General features: G+C 42.3%; 1 protein-coding gene across 1 annotated transcript in view; it reads right to left on the minus strand.

Annotated features, from left to right (window-relative positions):
- The window catches only part of IGF2R (insulin like growth factor 2 receptor), a 261,523-nt gene that overhangs the window by 88,255 nt on the left and 150,183 nt on the right, over nucleotides 1-23,085 (minus strand). The window contains exons 21-24 of the mRNA XM_073627997.1: nucleotides 18,756-18,857; nucleotides 15,981-16,152; nucleotides 11,222-11,392; nucleotides 10,976-11,119 (exon numbers count right to left, since the gene is read on the minus strand). Of these exons, the coding sequence (XP_073484098.1) occupies nucleotides 10,976-11,119; nucleotides 11,222-11,392; nucleotides 15,981-16,152; nucleotides 18,756-18,857 (589 nt within the window). The remainder of the gene's footprint in view (nucleotides 1-10,975; nucleotides 11,120-11,221; nucleotides 11,393-15,980; nucleotides 16,153-18,755; nucleotides 18,858-23,085) is intronic.

The following is a 23,085-nucleotide window of genomic DNA, read 5'->3' on the forward strand; positions in this document are numbered from 1 at the left end:
CACACACATATATATATATATATATATATATATATATATATATATATATATATATATATATATATATATATATATATATATATATATATATATATACACACACACACACACATATACATACATACATATATATATATATATATATACATATGTATGTATGTATGTATATATATATGTATGTATATAGATATATAGGTAGATATATAGATAGATATAGAATTTTTTTTTTTTTTTTTTTAATTAAATTAATATCTATTTTTAGATTTAGATTTTGTTTGAGATTGAAGATTTATATTTAGTTATAGATATATAGAGAGAGAGAGAGATCCAAAGATTTTTTTGATATATTTTGATATTGATATCTAGATATCGAGATATCTATCCATCTTGATATGTCTTTAGAAATTAAAATCTTGAAGTCTACTAGGAACTCTACACAAACAGACAATTTGTACACCACTTCACTACAAATGTTTGAAGATTAGTATGTACTAAAATATCTGTGTGCTAAGTATATTAATTTTTTGCTTCACATAGGGGAAAAATCACTCAGCCAACAAGAGGAACCCAGTCCCCCCCCAGCAAAAGAACATACTTGGGAAATCAGCCCAAGCCCCACTGAGGATGTGGAGGAAGGAGAGGTGGGCGACATGGGCACCCCACCAGGTGAGTGTCTGACACACCAGCTTACGGTAATCTATGCATGGCTGCCTTTTCTTTTATGTAATTTTTCTACTCTATTTTAGGTGATCTGGTTGTGCTTGAGTCAAGCAACAGCCCCCGAGGATGTTCAGGAATTATGCGACATGGGCACCCCACCAGGTCAGTGTCTGAGACACCAGCTTTATGGTAAGGTAAACTATGTATGTGTGCATATTTCTAAACACATTTTTTTGTTTCATTCCACTTTAGGTACAAGAAGTGACTATTTCACCTCAGACAGTGTCCAACGGCTAATTGGTCAAATAATGGCCTGGAATGGGGAGATCGATGAAATGCGTAATCGGCTGGATCGTATGCAGCAGGAAATGAAGGACATGATTGATGTTTTGGGTCGAATCTAAATGCCCTTTTTGAAACCCCAAAACATCGATCATGTCCTTCATTTCCTGGTTTGCTGACCCCATTCTGGGCCTTCTCTTTATTATTTTTGGTCAAATTATATGGCTGTTTAACAGCATTAAAAAAGGAGGGCTGTTTAGAAAAAATACCTTAAAAATCCAAAAAAAAAAAAAAAAAAAAAAAAAAAAAAAAAAAAAAAAAAGGGGGATCTTAAAAAAACAAAAAAAAAAAAAAAAAAGGATTTTAAAAAACAAAAAAAAAAATTTAAAAAAAGGATGTTTGCTAAATATTTAAACTATAATTATATTTTTCTAAATTATTAAGATATCATTATATTTTTGGCTAGGAACATTTTATACTAAATGCATAACTGAATGCATAACAACGATTAATAAAAACATCTGCTTAGGAATTAAATAAATGTGTGGTTTGTTATTTCAATGCTCAGTATCAGTTTGGTTATAATTTGAAAAAAGTTGTTTACAGTGGCAATGGAGCTTATTTAGACATTTAAAAGGAAAATACAGTTGGCACTACAACTGCTCGACCATAACCTAGGAGAAAGCCCAAAAGAAAGGCAAGCAATAAATATAATTCACGATTTCATCCAGATTATTTTTATTTAAAATATTTAGATATCCTGGCCCATTGCAATGGCCCCCCTACCCATAAAATAATTAACATATTGCTGTCTAACTTGACGGGCACTTTGGGGGGCCAAGCCAGTACGGACAGTATCCAGGCCCGTAAGGTTGTCATCGATAAGTCCGGCCTCAGGCCCAACTGTTACCATATAATTTGGAGAATGTTGGTGTAAAAAGTTGTGCAGGATGCAGCACGATAAAATGATAAAATTAAGTTTGTATTCCGCCAAATTAATGGAGGTTTGAAACAGGCGGAACCGGCTGGCCAGAATCCCAAACGCATTCTCAACCACTCTTCTAGCTCTGGCCAGCCGGAAATTACAAACCCTCCTCTCCGGGGTGAGGGTTCTTTGAGGGAATGGCCTCATGAGGTGCTTGCTCAGAGCGAAGGCTTCATCGGCAATGAAGACAAAGGGGAGTCCTTCCACATTATCCGCATCAGGTGGCAATCCCAGGCCACCACTCTGGAGACGCTGGCAGAACTCCGTCTGGGCAAATACTCCTCCATCCGACATCCGGCCATTCTTCCCCACGTCCACATATAAAAATTCATAGTGTGCCGACACCACCGCCATTAAAACAATACTGTGGAACCCCTTATAATTAAAATAGTATGACCCCGAATGGGGTGGTGGCACGATGTGGACATGTTTACCATTTATAGCCCCTCCACAATTGGGAAAGTCCCAACGGGTGGCAAAATGGGATGCCACAGTCTGCCATTCCTGTGGCGTTGAAGGAAACTGGGGAATCAAACAAGAAAACCAAAATCATTAATTTTGAAGATAACATTGCAAGAAAATTATACAATTAAAAACATTATTCCCCAGCATCAGTATAACATTAAATAATTTAAATCTTCGGGAAGAACTAATATGGAAAGGCACACTTATCAGATTGCTCACCCCCTCTGATGGAACATTGATTACATTTTAGGGGGTTGTGAAATCCCTAAAAAAGATTACTTTTAGGACACGCAGGGATTTAGGGACTAAAAAGGCTACAAGACTGCAGTTGTCGCACTCTGCAAGTGCAGTTGCTACCCAGCTTACAGTAAATGAGGTAAGGTAAAAAGGCAGTCATGTTGCAAGGAGTACACAATCACATGCAAGGGCAATTAATGAAAACACTTTGTGGCTTGCATATGATTTGATGATGGAAATCAGCAGAGCTTCTGCTCATTTACTAAAGCACTGGAACAAATGCACTTGGAGAGTGCACATGCATTTTGCAAAGTGCAACATATATTTGCTTTATACAAATCAACACCACAGAACATTCTAGCAAATTTTTACGAGGGTGGGGGGGGGTTGGGAAATCAAGCTAATTGCTCATTATAAGCACACTATTTGGATTGAGTTTAGGTGGGGGGGAGGGGGTTGGGAAATCAAGCTAATTGCTAATTATAAGCACACTATTTGGATTGAGTTTAGGTGGGGGGGAGGGGGTTGGGAAATCAAGCTAATTGCTAATTATAAGCACACTAAATACACTCAAACAAAATACATTCAAAATGAGTAGACTAGGTGGATATGTGCCCATCATTGCATGCTGGTGAGGTTATTGAAGGAAAATATACATGCATGACAAAAAAGAACAGGAAAAAAATCCTGCATGTGTGAGGATAAAAAGGGGACATTCACACTATATTGCAATGATGGTAAGTAGTGTTTGAGGCAAGAAATACATTACATTATCAAAGATTACATAAAAGAACATGTGATGCTAATAAAAGAAAAATATCTTACCTTAATATAGTCCTTCTGCAGGACCTGGATGATGGCAGAACAGGTCTCTGGGATAATGATCCCCAGAGCCTGGGGGGAGATGCCTGTCGAGAACTTGAGGTCCTGCAGGCTTCTCCCTGTCGCCAAGTACCGCAACGTGGCAACTAGCCTCTGCTCCGGAGTGATGGCTTGCCTCATGCAGGTATCCTGCCTGCTGATATAGGGGGTCAGCAAAGCCAACAAACGGTCAAAAACGGGGTCCGTCATCCGGAGAAAGTTCCTGAAATCCTCAGGATTATTCTCACGGATCTCACGGAGCAATGGCATGTGACAGAACTGGTCACGCTGGAGCAACCAATTCTTGGTCCATGAACTCCTCCTCGCCCTGTTCATGGACTGGTCTTGGTCTGAAGAATAAACTACAGCACCAAACACATACAATGCACGAGCTCGACGACGAGTACGTACAGGTAACATGGTTTCAAAACGGTCGGCTGGTCAGAACGCACTAAACAGAACGCACTGAAGAATAGCAAGGCCTGTGAAGAGCGACCTGAAAATCAGGAACGAGCGGACAATAAAACAAAGATTTCTCAATGCCAACTGACCAAACGCACTGAAAAGCAGATACAAACCTCACAAGCACAGACTGAACAACAGTTAAAACGAACTGAAAAATACGAGTCTCACAAGCGCGAATCGTCTCTCACCAAACTTCTACTAACACGTGATAAACACGAGATTAGCAGAAGGAGCCCAAAGGGTGTCGTACGGGCTATTGAACTTCCGTTTTATAGTCTCGCCGGACTTGGTGTACGTCACCGCGTACTAGGCTGTCGAACTTTTGTGTGGTCGTGTGTAGGCAAGTCCGTTCGTTAGATAGTCTGCCGCAAGTCCGCCGGAAGTCTGTCGGACAGGCTGTCGGACTTTTGTAGCTGAAAAGTCCGACCGTGTGTACGCCCCATAAGGGCGTAAATTTTTGATTTCACTCCTCACTACCTATCACAGTTTTGAAGGCCATAAAATGCCCAGATGGCACAACCCCCCCCCAAATGACCCCATTTTGGAAAGTAGACACTACAAGCTATTTGCTTTGAGGCATGTTGAGTCCATGGAATATTTTATATTTTGACACAAGTTGCGGGAAAGTGACAATTTTTCTTTCTTTTTTTTTGCACAAAGTTGTCACTAAATGATATATTGCTCACACAGGCCATGGGCATATGTGGAATTGCCCCCCCAAATACATTTAGCTGCTTCTCCTTAGTACGGGGATACTACATGTGTGGGACTTTTTGGGAGCCTAGCCGCGTACGGGGCCCCGAAAACCAATCACCGCCTTCAGGCTTTCTAAGGGCGTAAATTTTAGATTTCACTCTTCACTGCCTATTACAATGGAAATTTTGGAATGTAGACACCCCAAGCTATTTGCTGAGAGGCATGGTGAGTATTTTGCAGCTCTCAAAAAATTTCAAAACTTTGTGACAAAAAGTGAGGTCTGCAAAATACTCACTATACCTCTCAGCAAATAGCTTGGGGTGTCTACTTTCCAAAATAGGATCATTTGGGGGGGGGGGGGTTTGTGCCACCTGGGCATTCCATGGCCTCCGAAACTGTGATAGGCAGTGAAGAGTGAAAATCAAAAATTTACGCCCTTAGAAAGCCTGAAGGCAGTGCTTGGTTTTCGGTGTCCGGTACGCGGCTAGGCTCCCAAAAAGTCTCACACATGTGGTATCCCCGTACTCAGGAGAAGCAACAGAATACATTTTGGGGTGTAATTTCACATATTCCCATGGCATGTTTGAGCAATATATCATTTAGTGACAACTTTGTGCAAAAAATGGTCTTTCCCGCAACTTGTGTCACAATATAAAATATTCCATTGACTTGACACGCCTCTCAGCAAATAGCCTGGGGTGTCTACTTTCCAAAATGGGGTCATTTGGGGGGGTTTTGAACTGTCCTGGCATTTTATGCACAACATTTAGAAGCTTATGTCACACATCACCCACTCTTCTAACCACTTGAAGACAAAGCCCTTTCTGACACTTTTTGTTTACATGAAAAAATTATTTTTTTTTTGCAAGAAAATTACTTTGAACCCCCAAACATTATATATTTTTTTAAAGCAAATGCCCTACAGATTAAAATGGTGGGTGTTTCATTTTTTTTTTTCACACAGTATTTGCGCAGTGATTTTTCAAACGCATTTTTTAAAATTTGAATGCACTAAAACACACTATATTGCCCAAATGTTTGATGAAATAAAAAAGATGATCTTAGGGCCGAGTACATGGATACCAAACATAACATGCTTTAAAATTGCGCACAAACGTGCAGTGGCGACAAACTAAATACATTTTTAAAAGCCTTTACAGGTTACCACTTTAGATTTACAGAGGAGGTCTACTGCTAAAATTACTGCCCTCGATCTAACCTTCGCGGTGATACCTCACATGCATGGTGCAATTGCGGTTTACATTTGACGCCAGACCGACGCTTGCGTTCACCTTTGCGCGAGAGCGGGGGGGGGGGAGGTGGGGGGTTGGGGCAGGGGTGCTTTTTTTTTTTTTTTTTTTCTTTATTATTTTTTTGCTTTTATATCTTATTTTTAAACTGTTCCTTTCATTTTTTTTTTTTTTTTTTATCATTTTTATTGTTATCTTAGGGAATGTAAATATCCCCTATGATAGCAATAGGTAGTGACAGGTACTCTTTTTTTGAAAAAATTGGGGTCTATTAGACCCTAGATCTCTCCTCTGCCCTCAAAGCATCTGACCACACCAAGATCGGTGTGATAAAATGCCTTCCCAATGGCGCTGTTTACATCCGGCGAAATCTAAGTCATGAAATGCTCGTAGCTTCCGGTTTCCGGTTCATAGAGATGTTTGGAGCCACTCTGGTCAGCTCTATGGTCAGCTGGCTGAGTCACCGGCTGCATTCTCAGGTTCCCTGTTGGGACAGGAGAGCCAGAGAAAAACATGGAAGACAGTGTGGGGGGGGGGGCATTCCCTCCCACTGCCTGTAAAAGCAGTCTAGAGGCTAATTAGCCGCTAGGATTGCTTTTACATGAAAGCCGACCGCTGGCTGAAAAGAATGATACCAAGATGATACCTAAACCTGCAGGCATCATTCTGGTATAACCACTCAAAGTCCAGCAACATACCAGTATGTTGCTGGTCCTTGTTGGGCATATATTGTAATCTTTTTTTTTCATGCAGCCTGTGGGCTGAACGAAAAAAAGAGATTGATCGGTGGGGATATGCCCACCAGCAGAATACCTCCCTTCATCCACCCACTTCTAATGATGGGCATACATGCACCGTTTATATATGCCGAAGCAGGGGGGCATCCTCCCGCAAAAGGTAGGAGCAAATCGCTCCTTCGCCCCTGCTGCCCCCATGCTTCGGCATATATCACCTGTAACTTTTGTAACTGTAACCGGTTCCAGGTTCAGGTCTCTCAAAATGCGATGGCATCTTGGGAGACCCTGTGAAAGTGTGCCTAGTCTGTGCAATGCTCTACCCTACGCTAATACTCAACTAGTGTATGGTAGCGTTCAAAACATTCACCAATGCAAAGACCAGGATTGATTGTCAGGACAGGAGGGACAATAATAGCGGGTGTCACGTCTATATCCGCGCTTGCTGCAGACACATCTTTTTTGGGGGGGTTCGTTGGGTAGGGGTACTCGGGAGGACATAAAGAAAATGCCTCTCATGCAGCCGACTGCATTTGGTTGGGGATGTGAATGGGGGAAGTACGGGTGCTGCAGAAGTGGTGGGTTCCCAATTAGGATTGGCGAATGCAGCAGGAAGGGCATTATGGGCACGACAGGCCTGTTTGTCTTCTTCTTGGTGGCAGTGGGACACTACTTGTGCTTGCCACCTCACCAGCTTGAACTGCACTTATGGGACTCGCCACGTCACCAAGTGTTACTGCAGTGCTGGTTTGACTACGACCGGGGTGTACTAGGCGCTGGTGCTTGCCAGTTCACCAAAACGCTACCAAAAAAACTGTTAGCGATCGCAGGGATCAGGCCTGACTCTGCGAACGCTGCAGTTATGCGTTTAGTGTTTTGTAAGTGACAGTGATCGATCGATACTGCACTTGGGTGGGCTGGGCTGGGCCGAGGGGCAAAACGCAGGTGCTAGCAGGTATCTGGGCTGATCCCGCTAACACTGCGTTTTTGGGAACGCTAGTATAGATCTGATCGGATCAGATATTGATCCGTTCAGATACTACACCACTAAGGGAGGTGTATGGTGCGTGCGTGGGTGTTAGCGGTACTGGCACTAACCTGATGCTGCCTGGGGCGACGCAGACCCTATCTGACCCTAAAACCTAAGTTATATCATCGCCGGGTGATCAGGGGGCTAAACCTTTATTTGGTAATAAACGGCGGGTGCCCTGACACTATAAAAAATAAACAAACTAACCAGCGTCACCCGTAACAGTTATACGGTGATCACTGGTGAAAGGGTTAAAACCTTTATTAGGTAGTATATGGGGGTCCCTGAAGCTATAAAACGCTGACGGCGAACCTATATATTTACCTCCCTAACTAGCGTCACCAGTGACACTAATACAGCGATCAGAAAAACAATTGCTTAGTGACACTGGCAACCGGGGGGGGGGGGGGGGGGGGGGGGGGGCGGGGGTGATCAAGGGGTTAAAACTTTATTAGGGGGGGGTTAGGGGGGTATCCTAGACCTAAAGGGGGCTAATACTAACTGCCCTACCACACTGTCACAAACTGACACCAATGCAGTAATCAGAAAAAAAAACTGCTTGGTGTCAGTGTGACAGGGGTGGATCGGGGGGTGATGGGGGGTGCCTGGCATGTTCTACTGTAAGTGTATGCATTTTACACTCACTCGGATGTCTTCTCTCCTCGGCGCAGGAACGGAAAATACCGAGCCGAGGAGCGATGACATCACTTCCTCTGCCTCTGTTTACTATACAGAGGCAAAGGAAGATTCTCATTGGCTGGGAGCGATCACAAGGGGGGGGGGGGCCACGAATGGATGGCCTCCCCCTCACGTCTGATCGCTGCCAGACAGAAGCCGACTGCCTCGGGCACCGGGGGGGGGGGGGGTCTGAACAGGTACGTGATTCTGCCTGCCTGTGCCATTCTGCCGACGTATATCTTCGTGAGGCGGTCGGCAACTGGTTAATGTTAAAGTAGTGCAGTGCTGAATAACAAAATTAAATTGTGATTAATTGGTGATCTTTTATACAGCATCTCACAAATAAATTATATATATATATATATATATATATATATATATATATATATATATATATATATATATATATACACATATACACACACACATACACATATACACACACACACACACAAAATTATTATTATACAGGATTTATATAGCGCCAACAGTTTGCGCAGCGCTTTACATCATGAGGGCAGACAGTACAGTTACAATACAATTCAATACAGGAGGAATCAGAGAGCCCTGCTTGTTAGAGCTTACAATCTAGGAGGGAGGGTCAAGTGATAAAAAAGGTAATAGCTGTGGGGGATGATCTGATGGAGAAAGGTTTTCAGGGAGTGTTTACAAACAAGCAGAGTAGGAGATAGTCGGACAGATTGGGGTAGGGAGTTCCAGAGCATGGGAGGGGCTCTGGAAAAGTCATGGAGGTGAGCATGGGAGAAGGGGACGAGGGAACTAGAGAGCAGGAGGTCTCTATATACACACACATACAAACACACATACAGTATCTCACAAAAGTGAGTACACCCCTCACATTTTTGTAAATATTATACCTTTTCATGTGACAACACTGAAGAAATTACACTTTGCTACAATGTAAAGTAGTGAGTGTACAGCTTGTATAGCTGTGTAAATGTGCTGTCCCCTCAAAATAACTCAACACACAGCCATTAATGTCTAAACCGCTGGCAACAAAAGGGAGTACACCCCTAAATGAAAATGTCCAAACTGGGCCCAAAGTGTCAATATTTTGTGTGGCCACCATTATTTTCCGGCACTGCCTTAACCCCTCTTGGGCATGGAGTTCACCAGAGCTTCACAGGTTGCCACTGGAGTCCTCTTCCACTCCTCCATGACGACATCACAGAGCTGGTGGATGTTAGAGACCTTGCGCTCCTCCACCCTCCGTCTGAGGATGCCCCATAGATGCTCAATAGGGTTTGGATCTGGAGACATGCTTGGCCACTCCATCACCTTTATCCTTAGCTTCTTTAGCAAGGCAGTGATCATCTTGGAGGTGCGTTTGGGGTCGTTATGTTGGAATACGGCCCTGTGGCCCAGTCTCCGAAGGGAGGGGATCATGCTCTGCTTCAGTATGTCACAGTACATGTTGGCATTCATGGTTTCCTCAATGAACTGTAGCTCCCCAGTGCCGGCAGTACTCATGCAGCCCCAGACCATGACAATCCCACCACTATGCTTGACTGTAGGCATGACACACTTGTCTTTGTACTCCTCACCTGGTTGCCGCCACACACGCTTGACACCATCTGAACCAAAAAAGTTTATCTTGGTCTCATCAGACCACAGGACATGGTTCCAGTAATCCAGTCTGCTTGTCTTCAGCAAACGGTTTGCGGGCTTTCTTGTGCATCATCTTTAGAAGAGGCTTCCTTCTGGGACGACAGCCCCACAGACCAATTTGATGCAGTGTGCGGCATATGGTCTGAGCACTGACAGGCTGACCCCCCACTTCTTCAACCTCTGCAACAATGCTGGCAGCACTCATATGTCTATTTCCCAAAGACAACCTCTGGATAGGATGCTGAGCACATGCACTCCACTGCTTTGGTTGACCATGGCAAGGCCTGTTCTGAGTGGAACCTGTCCTGTTAAACTGCTGTATGGTCTTTGGCCACCTTGCTGCAGCTCAGTTTCAGGGTCTTGGCTATCTTCTTATAGCCTAGGCCATCTTTATGTTGAGCAACAATTCTTATTTTCAGATCCTTAGAGAGTTCTTTGCCATGGAGGTGCCATGTTGAACTTCCAGTGACCAGTATGAGAGAGTGAGAGCGATAATTAAAATTTAACACATCTGCTCCCCATTCACACCCGAGACCTTGTAACACCAACGAGTCACATAACACCGGGGAGGGAAAAATGGCTAATTGGGCCCAATTTGGACATTTTCACTTAGGGGTGTACGCACTTTTGTTGCCAGCAGTTTAGACTTTAATGGCTGTGTGTTGTTATTTTGAGGGAGATACTGTAAATATTGTAGTTCAGCAGTAAGACTGCTAAAAAAAAAAAAAAAAAAAAAAATGTAACACCACAACTAATAAACCACACTGTGTAATTACGTGTACAACAAACCTGTGGCAATGCTAAACACACCTGTTTCAGAAGCCTCCTTTTCCAACTCACAGGCCACATACCAGTTCTTGGGGAGCAACGTCCCCTGTAATCAGTCTAAATAGACTCAGTTTGTCTTCCCCAGAACTACTGTAATTCACAGGTGAGCTGCACAGAGATAGGTGCTAAGCTTTACAACCGTTAAACAGAAGCAGATGTTGACCCAAAACCTTACCTGGGCATCCTCGAATGTACGGAAGAGGCTTGCAAACATTGAGGTAAAATGTTCTATTTTTTGCACTGTCGGATGTATCTATAGCTATCCAAGGTTCATTATCCCGACTAAGGTCACTTAAATCATATTCATTGCCTGCAGTATCTAGAAAAGGAAAAAAATATATATATACATTTATATTAAAAAAAAGGAAAAAAAAAAAAAAAAAAAACACCATCCACAATATACAGAAAGGCAAGTACTTACCTGTAACCTGACAATCCACTAGAGAAGGGGAGCAAGCCATTGCAGTTTTAAAATCAAAAAATGTGTGGTAGAGATGAGTTTGAGAGTTTATTTCCTCTCTTGAAAAGCTGAGTTCACCAGGATAAAGATCATCATTGCACACAAAGTTTATTGTAAACGTATCCCCTTGGCCTAAAAAAAAAAAAAAAAAAAAAAAAAAAGATCCAGTATTAAACAATTATTGATTGAGTTTTCTCTGAACTGCCAACACCACTTTCCTCTGTGATAAGGCACTAGTAGAAAAGCTTAAAAAAATTGTAACCAACTATAATGCCTCATACGCACTGGACACTTTTGCAGCTGCTGTTTTTGGCTTCGGGTGTTTTTTTTTGCAGCCAGTAAACTCCCCAGCATGTTATCCTGTGTGTCCATGCACACATAGGCTGTTATTAGTGTTTTTTGGCAGGGGCGTTTTCTGGATGGAAAAACCCCCCAGAACTAGTGGGTTTTGAGAGAAGTTTTTCAGCTGTAAAAATTAGGGGGTTGCCGATATTCACTTTTTTTGAACACTCGGTATCGGTCATGAACTGACCGATATTGCCTCAAGGGGTTATACCAGGGTGATGCGTGCAGCTGCAGGCATTACCCCAGTACCATTCTTCAGAGCGGATGGTCAGCTTCAACCAATAACAACCGGTGAGGCCAAGTAGCTGCTCGGCTGTTATAACAAGCAGCGGGAGGGGACGTCCCCCCTCCCACCGCCTTCTGCCCGGGTCTCCCATCCCACCGGGAGGCCCAAGCTACCAGCCGGCATGTCCGCCGGCTGGCTGAAGACCCAAACAAAGAAGGAACCTGCTTTGTTCAGCTCTCAGATTTAGTAACGCGGAAGCGATGTCATACTTTCAAGTGCAGAGTCTGGGGTCTTATAGAACCCAGAACTCTCCATAAAGAGTACCTGCCACTACTTATGGTCACAAGAGATGTTTACGTTCCTTGTGACAGCAATAAAAGTGATTAAAAAAAAAAAAAAAATTAAAAAAGGACAGTGTAAAAATAATAAAAAACAAAAAAAACCTTTAAATCTACAAATTATCGGCACCTGATATCGGCTATTGGCCTAAAAGGAAGCAGAAAAGTCGGTATCAGCCCTGAAATAAGCATTGGTCGACCCCCAGTAAAAACGCTCTAACGCTGATAAAAGCTTAAAAATGCGGAAAAATAGTAAAAAAGGGCTATTCAGTGTTTAACAGTGTTTTTGAGCCATAAGCTTTTGTGGGAGTATAGTTTTGCTAAAGCAAAGAAGAAAAAAAAAAACGCTACAGCTAAAAAAAAATGTAAAAAAAAAAAACGCTACTGCAAAACTCATTCCACAGCTACAGCTTTCTACAGCTAATGCTACTGGCGTTTTTAGAACATCCAGTGTGCATGAGGCCTAAGGATCTACCTTATCTATTACATATATCCTTGACCTGCTTCGGCAGAAAAATACACTCAACAAGACTTCTCTCTCCTCCTGTAAGATCAACTGTAAGTGAAGGTATAACTTTGAAACAAGGCCACGGTCATCAAAAAAACCCTGGACACAAAGGTCTAATGTTTTTTATTTTAAAGCGCTACTTGGGGTCTGCACCCGTACTCGGCTTATAGGCTGGAGCAATTTTTAGCTTTGGTCCTACTGATTTCAACAGGAGAGGAGGGGGGAACAAACTAGATTCTATTTTGGCAGTATTGTCTTGCCAAAGGGACTCAGCAGTATAACCCAAAGGTTAAAGACTTCTTATCTAAAAGCAGATTGGATACTAGCAAACAGAAAAATTGTACTCCAGCCCAGAATTTAAACACAATGAAGGCATGCTTGTTAGAAGGTTTTATCCTGAGCTGGCTTAGGCCCCTTTCACACGAGGTGGACTCCGCTTTCACGGAGTCCGCCTCGGTCCGCCTGCTCAGCGGGAGATCTGTCCGTTGATCTCCGCTGAGCCGGGGGATGACAGGTCCCTCTCTGCTCACTGAGCGGGGAGGGGCTTGTCAGGCGCCGCTGCTGCCTATGGAGGGATCGGTTGAAAACGGACAGCATGTCCGTTTTCATCAGATCTCACCCGATCCGATCTGCCAGTGAGGGACCTGGACGTAGGGCCATCCGTCTGCTTTTAGCGGATCGGATGGGGTCGGATGTCAGCGGACATGTCTCCGCTGACATCCGACGCTCCATAGACTAACATGGAGCGCCCGTTCAGGTCTGCCGTCAAAACTGACAGGCGGACCTGAACGGTCCGATCGTGTGAAAGGGGCCTTACAGTTGCTTGCCAGTATCCAATCCTCCTGTATGTGGCAAAAAAAACCCCAGAAGGATGAAGATTTCCTGTGTGAGAAAGATAGTATCTTCTATATATTCCAAAGGCAAAAATAAAAAACAAATTAGGAAAACTTTTTTTTTCTTCTAGAGAATCTCTCAGGAATTGCCACTATACATTTTACAGATTAACAAAACCCTTTTTATATAGTCCGACAAGATTTAGTTTAAAATTAGTGCAAGTAAATATATTTTACTCTGCCATTGTCTGGTTTATCGTACTAAAATAAGGTTTTTGTATAATGTATAACAAAGTTTATTATTAATGAAAAAAAATATGTTTTTGTGTGTGTTTTTTATCTGACACTACAAAAACAAATAAAACATATTATTTAAAAAAACAAAATGTCTTAAAGTGATTGTAAATTATGTTTTTTGTTTTTTTTAAAATAACAAACAGATCATACTTAGCTCCACTGTGCAGTTCGTTTTGCACAGTGTGGCCCCGATCATAGTCTTCTGGGGTCCCCCGGAGGTGCTCATGACGACTCCTCACATCGGTAAACCCCCTGGGAGAAGCGCTCTCCCTGGAGGTTAACTTGCGTCCATAGACACAGAATGCCGGACTCGGCCCAACGCCTGCTTCATTGGATTTGATTGGCAGCAGCGGGAGCCAATGGCTGTGTTGCTTTCAATTTATCCAATCAAGAGCCGAGAACCCTGGGCAGAGAGGAAGAGCGTATTTCCGCCGTGGGAAATTACAGAGCTCAGGTGAGTAAAACGGGGGGGCTGGGGGGGGTTGGTCACTGTCAGAAGTTTTTTCACCTTTAATGCATAGGATGCATTAAGGTGAAAAAACACAAGGGTTTAAAACCCTTTAACAGTAAAAAGGATTAAGAAAAAAAATAACTGCTATGGGGAACGCATTATAAAGGGTTGCGATAACAATACTGTAATCATGTATTAGTGAATAAAGGACTTTGCAGGGTTCATTCACACACAAGAGAACATAGCTGTCAAACTGAAAGTCACTATCAGTGATTTTATTGGGTAGAGCATGCACAGCGCAGGGGGAAAATCCAGTCATACAGGTTCATTATAGGATTATCGTACGTTTTCAACTGATTAAAGTATATCTAAACCCAAGGACAAAAATGTTCATATATTGCAGCTTACCAGTCCTTTGACACGATGGCTGAATTTGTCTTCTTTTTCTCAGGATAAGTATATTTTTTGCAAACATTGCAAAATTACCTTCCTCTCTTGCCAGAATTGAACCTCTTTCCGCTGACCGTACGCATATATGTGGCCTCTTGGTGAGTGGGCTTTAATGCAGAGAGGCCACATAAATGTAAACATTTCGGTGCAATGGTACAGTTGCCAGCAAGCATCAAAAAGTTCCCCATGCATACTTACGATCGGGAGCTTTCCGATCGTGTGACCGCTGTGACAGCCAATCACAGCAGTCACATGACCCGAATGCCCACCTTCACCTCCTGGCATCTAGAAGCTCTAAAAAGGCTGGGAAGCAGTGGCAGGAAGGGGTTAACTATCTTTATAGCTTTCTCTGCATTGAATAGGCATCTCATCAGCTATGCCGTCTTCTGTGAACTACAAAACAACTCCTCCCTACTTAATAATGGTGAGAAGAGGGGAAAGTGTTTGTAGTACAAAAACAGAAGAGCAGCCCAGGGTGACAATGTTAGATGCATACTGCAAAGGAAATGGAGCTTGTAAAAATCAAACTAATTCAGCCAATACATTTTTTTGTTATTTATATATATATATATATATATGTATATACATACATATATACACATATACATATATACTTTGAAAATCTGAATTTCCTAAACAAAAACATTTATGATGACTACTCTGAGAATAACAGAAAGATGCTGAAGTAGTGGGTATCCCAATAGCTACTTCCATTTCTCAAGGATCCTAGTACAGGGGGTCCCCTACTTACAAACATCCGACTTACAAACGACTCCTACTTACAAACGGAGGGAGACAACAGGAAGTGAGATGAAATCTACCCCTAGGAAGGGAAATTCACTCCTGTAAGAGTTAATATGGGAAAAAGGTGTCTCCACTGATGCTTTATCACCTATCCTTATTTCCCTAATAACCCCAAATTTTCAAAATCCAATTGTCATTGGGACAGAAAGTGAGGTGAAATCTTCTGAACAGGGGCACAAACAGCAAAACAAATGTTACAGGGGTGATAACCCTTCCCTATGCTATCTACAAAACTTAAAAATTGATTTTTTTGGCTGGAGCTACACTTATAAAATTTACCTGTTCCGACTTACAAACAGATTCAACTTAAGAACAAACCTAAAGTCCCTATCTTGTTTGTAACCCGGGGACCCCCTGTAGTGAGATATTCCCACAGTATATTATACAAAAGAGAGATTTTTACTATATGCACCCCTAACCGACTATGTCAACAAGAGTGAATGGCAATTGTGTGATTATTCTCCTCACCAGTTTCTTCATGAAAGGTTCCACGATAGGTAAGAGAGATGAAATCTGAAGAAAGATCCAGTGACTGGCTTATCTCGACTGGTCTATATGCCACGCCGTTTTCAAGTTCACAGCCAGCAGCTGGCGAACTCCTAACAGAACCACACTCCTCAACTGGGCCACATATATTCAGCTAGTGAACAAACAAATGACAAAAGTTGTTAAAAAGGCCTAAAATGCCATAAAAACACAGAAAAAAAATGCAGAAATCAAATTGTATGGCAAGCACTATAACAATTTAAGAACATTCTATGTGCAAAAGTATGATGCACTTCTGATAGGATACAAGATGAGTAAGTCGCTGTACTGGCAGCCCAAGATGAGCAAGTCACTTCAGATGGAAGCCTGTGTCGGCGGTCAGTGTTAATTTTGGCGTCAAATTTTGATTTAGGAAAAGTCATAAGGCCAGTTCACACCATAGAAATGTAGTCCGGATGCGTTCCAGATGCTTTTCTGCATGCGCATTTTTTGATGCGTTCCAGTACGTTTTTGCACAGTCCAAATGCACAGTCCAGTGCATTTTTCCCCCTCTTTTTTTTCTTAACCCTAAATAAGGACATGTGTGTTCCAGGGGACAATACCAACCAAACTGAGCATGTGCAGAGTGACTCCAAAGGCCCTGTTTTATTAGGAGATGGATTGGGGGCAGTGGAAGTAGGGGAGAATCAGAGAAGAGAGGATGAGACAGCCGTTTTACACAATGCAGAGGATTAACCCCTTAAGTTAATGCATATACAGACTGATTTTACTGAATTACAATTCTCACCTTCCTGGGATTTCTACTTTAACCCCTTCCCGCCGACTGTACGCAGATGTGCGTACTCGGCTTTCCGGGGTTATACGGGGATGATGCCCGCAGCTGCAGGCATCATCCCGGTACCGTTGTTTAGAGCGGGCGATCGGCTACCCGAGTATAACAACCGATGGGGCTAAAAGCCGCTCGGCTGTTATACCGGAGGATCGGGAGGGGACATCCCGCCGCTCTTACCGGGCCTCCCGTGCGATCGGGAGGCCCGGTATCCAATCGGTTGTCTCCGGCGGCTGTGGGCGGGCTGGAACGAAGCCGTGGGTGGCTTCGTTCCAGCCTTCTCAATCTAAACGCGGAAGCGAGGTCATGACGTCACTTCCCGTTTATTCGGCTGCCAATGGCGCCGAATTTAAAAACATATACAGTATTCACAATCGCCGTTTTTGGCAATCTGAATACTTTAAAGTGCAGAGGAGGGATCGGAGGTCTTTTAGACCCCCGATCCCTCCATAAAGAGTACCTGTCACCACCTATTACTGTCACAAGGGATGTTTACATTCCTTGTGACAGCAATAAAAGTAAAAAAAAAAAAAAAATTTTTTTTAAAAACACAATTTATTAATCTAAAAATAAATTAAAAAAATTAATTAAAATTCTTTTAAAGCGCCCCCGTCCCCGCGAGCTCGCGCAGCGAAGAAACCGCATACGGAAGTCGCGCCCGCATATGTAAACGGTGTTCAAATCACACATGTGAGGTATCGCCGCGATCGTCAGAGCGAGAGCAATAATTCTAGCACTAGACCTCCTCTGTAACTATAACCTGGTAACCGTAAAAAAAATTTAAAGCGTCGCCTATGGAAATTCATAGCTACCATAGTTTGTCGCAATTCCACGAGTGCGTGCAATTATAAAGCGTGACATGTTTGGTATCTATTTACTCGGCGTAACATCATCTTTCACATTATACAAAAAAATTGGGGTAACTTTACTGTTTGGATTTTTTAAAATTCATGGAAGTGTCCCTTTTCCAAAAATTTGCGTTTAAAACACCGCTGCAAAAATACTGTGTGATATAAAATATTGCAACAATGTCCATTTTATTCTCTAGATTCTCTGCTAAAAAATATATATATATAATGTTTGGGGGTTCTAAGTAATTTTCTAGCAAAAAATACGGATTTTAACTCGTAAAACACCAAATTTCAAAAATAGGCTTAGTCATGAAAGGGTTAAAGCTCTCCCAGAGAGCAGTGCGTTTCTCTTTTAGTGCCCATCTAGCAGAAGCTGGTGGCACTTGTGTGCACGTGCGGGAATCTGCTGCACGTAACTTAAGAAATTGCTCACTTTGGCATATACATTGACGAACAACAGTGAAAAGACTGTACATTCTCTTTATGCAATGTGCCCACAAGGCCAAACAACTGTATTGCAGTAGGACGGCAGTTTCTCTCATTTCTGTAATCTCACACTTATCTGGGAATATTTATGCTTTCCCTTTAATTCCCCATACACACGATCAGAAATTCTGTCAGAAAAAACTTGAATGGTTTTTCCGACGGAATTCCGCTCAAGCTTGCCTTGCATACACAAGGTCACACAAAAGTTCTCTGAACTTTGGACCGTCAAGAGCACGGTGACGTACAACACTACGATGACGTTCAATGCTTCTGAGCATGAATTGAATTGTTTCCGAGCATGCATGATTTTTTGCGTGTCCAAATTGCATACAGACGAACGCATTTTCGGATAGGAACTTTTTCCGACCGAAAAATAGAAAACCAGCTCTCAATCTTTTGCTGGCTGGAATTCTGCCACCCAAAGCCCGATGGAGCATACACATGGTCGGAATTTCTGACCAAAAGCTCTCATCAGACTTTTGCTGGCAGGATTTCTGATGGTGTGTACGGGGCATAAGTCTACTAACATTCACATATACTTCTTTTTGATTATATATGAAAATCCAGCTATTTAGAATTCTGGCTTTTTACCTTGTAAGTTTTACCATTTCCTTTAGCAACATATCCAGACTGATTCCTCAAAGATTCCAAATTATAAACAAATCCTGTGTTTGGGTTTTCCACTTTACACTCCTGCAAGCAAAAACATTATTAGAGTTATGGTAGATAGACTTGGAAACAATCAATATAGGAATCCATAATGATGTTAGCTGGCAACTCAGATGCTTCTTATTGAAAGTCCTTTATTATTTACAAGTGTAAAAATAGAGTCAACAGGTGCTAATGTGTTTCAGCTTTAAAAGTAGCTGTAAAAATCGGTATCCAAAACATTTCTTTAAATTTTATGTATATATATATATATATATATATATATATATATATATATATATATATATATATATATATATATATATATATATATATATGTATGTATGTATGTATGTATATATGTATGTATGTGTATATACACACACATATATATACATACATACATACATACACACACACACACACACACACACACATATATACATACACACACACAGTATCTCACAAAAGTGAGTACATCCCTCACATTTTTGTAAATATTTTATTATATCTTTTCATGTGACAACACTGAAGAAATTACACTTTGCTACAATGTAAACTAGTGAGTGTACAGCTTGTATAACAGTGTGAATTCCTCAAAATAACTCAACACACAGCCATTATTGTCTAAACCGCTGGCAACAAAAGTGAGTACACCCCTAAGTGAATATGTCCAAATTGGGCCCAATTAGCCATTTTTTCCTCCCCGGTGTTATGTGAGTTGTTGGTGTTACAAGATCTCGGGTGTGAATGGGGAGCAGGTGTGTTAAATTTGGTGTTATCGCTCTCACTCTCTCATACTGGTCACTGAAAGTTCAACATGTCACCTCATGTCAAAGAACTCTGAGGATCTGAAAAAAAGAATTGTTGCTCTACATAAAGATGGCCTAGGCTTTAAGAAGACTGCCAAGACCCTGAAACTGAGCTGCAGCATGGTGGCCAAGACCATACAGCGGTTTAACAAGACAGGTCCCACTCAGAACAGGCATCGCCATGGTCGACCAAAGAAGTTGAGTGCATGTGCTCAGCGTCATATCCAGAGGTTGTCTTTGGGAAATGGATGTATGAGTGCTGCCGGCATTGCTGTGGAGGTTGAAGGGGTGGGGGGTCAGCCTGTCAGTGCTCAGACCATAAGCCACACACTCAGGGATATGCAGTCAGGGGAGGCAGAGCCTCATCTGCCATGAACATAAAAATAAATAAATTGAGCCTCAGGGGTCGTAGTTAGTCGACCTGAGGTCACAGAGACCCCAAATTTGGGGGATAGGTAGCCTAAGTCCTACCCCACCACTGGTAAAAAATGTGTGGCACCTATGACCTATTCTTCCAGAGGTAGGGGGCTCCTTGCACAGCCTGTCAGAAGCTACATACAGAGCGGTCAGTTAAAATAAAAGCTGGCACACTCTGTTTGCAGCAGACTGAGAGGATGAGCCCACAGTGCTCCGAGCTCAATGGACAGCTTGGAGTCTTGGACCAATGGTAAAGTACCATTAGCCCCAGCTGTCCAATAAAAATCCTGCAATGGAGGCACGCCTCTCACTGCAGTGTCATAGAAGGGGCATGTGTTTAAAAGACAAATGCTCCCTTCCAGCCCAGCCCTCTTAACTACAAGGAAATACACAGGTTTATGGGTATAAGATTTACTCACAATCCCATGTTTTTCCTCACACAGTTAAGAGGGAGAATGAGAATCTGCTGCTGTTGATAAGGTACTGTTATAATCAAGCTAAATCATATATTTATATGCTATATATATAACAATCATTTATCTATTTACTGTGGAATTACTGGTTTGAAGTCATAACTTCAAACTTCAGTAATTTGTCTGCTAAGGCACCTGTTTGAGTACAGTTTTAGAAAATATAGTAAATTACCCTAAAAATAATATATAATAATTATTCGTATATTATGTATGGTAATTAACCCTTGTCACCCAGGCCAATTCTGACACTTCCTGCATGTAATAACCATCATTTTTGTTGCTAAAAAAATACTTAGAACCCCCAAACATTATATATATTGTTTTAGCAGACACCCTAGGGAATAAAATAGTGGTCGTTACAACTTTTTATGTTACACGGTATTTGTGCAGCAATTTTTCAAACGCTTTTTGGGGGGAAAAAAAACTGTTTCATGAACATAAAAGAAAAAAAAAAAAAAAAAAAAAAAAAACACACTAAAGATAACCCGATTTTCTTGTATAATATGAAAGATGTTACGCCAAGTAAATAGATAAATAACATGTCACGCTTTAAAATTGTGCACACTTGTGGAGATTACATGTTTAGAGTTACAGAGGAGGTCTAGTGCTAGATATATTGCTCTCGCTCTAACCATCGCAGCGTATGTGACCTGTGTGTATCTGGCTCTGATACTAGCCAGTGCCTCACCAGCCACTGACCTCACCGTGCGTCTCTGCGCAAACTGCATCAAATTGGTCTGCATGGCTGTCGTCCCAAAAGAAAGCCTCCTCTAAAGATGATGCACAAGAAAGCCAGGACAAGCAGACAAGCAGACTAAGGACATGGATTACTGGAACCATGTCCTGTGATCTGATGAGACCAAGATAAACTTATTTGGTTCAGATGGTGTCAAGCGTGTGTGGCTGCAACCAGGTGAGGAGTATAAAGACAAGTGTGTCTTGCCTACACAGTCAATCATGGTGGTGGGAATGTCATGGTCTGGGGCTGCAGGAGTGCTGCCGGAACTGGGGGGGCTAAATTTTACTGAGGGAATCATGAATGCCAACATATACTGAAGCAGAGCATGATCCCCTCCCTTCAGGGCGCACAGCAGTATTCCAACACGATAATGACCCCAAACACACTGCGAAGACGAACACTGCCTTGCTAAAGAAGCTGAGGATAAAGGTGATGGACTGGCCAAGCATGTCTCCAGACCTAAACACTATTGACCACCTGTGGGGCATCCTCAAAACGCAAGGTGAAGGAGTGCAAGGTCTCTAAAATCCACCAGCTCCGTGATGACGTCATGGAGGAGTGGAAGAGGATTCCATTGGCAACCTGTGAAGCTCTGGTGAACTCCATGTCCAAGAGGGTTAAGGCAGTGCTGGAAAATAAATGGTGGCCACACAAAATATTGACACTTTAGGCCCAATTTGGACATTTTCACTTAGGGGTGTACTCACTTTTGTTGCCAGTGGTTTAGACATTAATGGCTATGTGTTGAGTTATTTTAAGGGGACAGCAAATTTACAGTTATACAAGCTGTACACTCACTACTTTACATTGTCGCAAAGTGTCATTTCTTCAGTGTTGTCACATGAAAAAGATATAATAAAATATTTACAAAAATGTGAGGGGTGTACTCACTTTTGTGAGATATTATATATACACACACATTATATACATATAAAAAACATTTTCATAACTATTTTAACATTTGTCAGTATAAAACATTCAAAAAATAGGATTTTTTAAAAACAGCTTACCTGTAAAATCCTTTTCTTTCGAAGGACATCACGGGACACAGAGCCACAGTAATTACTGATGGGTTATATAGGTATCACTGGTGACTGGACACTGGCACACCCTATCAGGAAGTTCAACCCCCTATATAATCCCTCCCCCTTGCAGGGATACCTCAGTTTTGTAGCCAAGCAATATAGTGTATTAGAAGAGGGGCGGGACCTCTGTGTCCCGTGATGTCCTTCGAAAGAAAAGGATTTTACAGGTAAGCTGTTTTTAAAAATCCTATTTTCTTTCTCGAACATCACGGGACACAGAGCCACAGTAATTACTGATAGGATGTCCCAGAGCAATGCTACCTGAGGGGGGGGAACCACGACCAAGTAGGGTGCAATCAGACCTGAGGACCCTGTACCGCTGCCTGCAGCACACTACGCCCAAAGGCGATATCCTCATGCCTTCTCACATCCACCTGATAGAATCTGGTGAATGTATGAACTGAAGACCAGGTTGCGGCCTTGCAGATTTGAGCCATAGAGGCCCGGTGATGCACTGCCCAAGAAGCACCAATAGCCCTTGTGGAATGTGCCCTGATCTGAAACGGAGGAATCTTCTGTTTCAAACCGTAAGCTTGAATGATCAACTGTCGAATCCATTTAGAAATGGTAGCTTTTGACGCTGCCTGTCCTCTATTGGGACCCTCTGGCAGCACAAACAAAACATCCGTCTTGCGGATCTGAGTAGTTGCCCCTAGATAGGCCTTAACTGCTCTTACTACATCCAACGAATGTAGAGATCTCTCTTCCGGAGAACAGGGATCTGGAAAAAAGGAAGGTAGAACAATG

This window comes from Aquarana catesbeiana, linkage group LG04, assembly GCF_042186555.1.
Source record: "Aquarana catesbeiana isolate 2022-GZ linkage group LG04, ASM4218655v1, whole genome shotgun sequence".
NCBI lineage: Eukaryota > Metazoa > Chordata > Amphibia > Anura > Ranidae > Aquarana > Aquarana catesbeiana.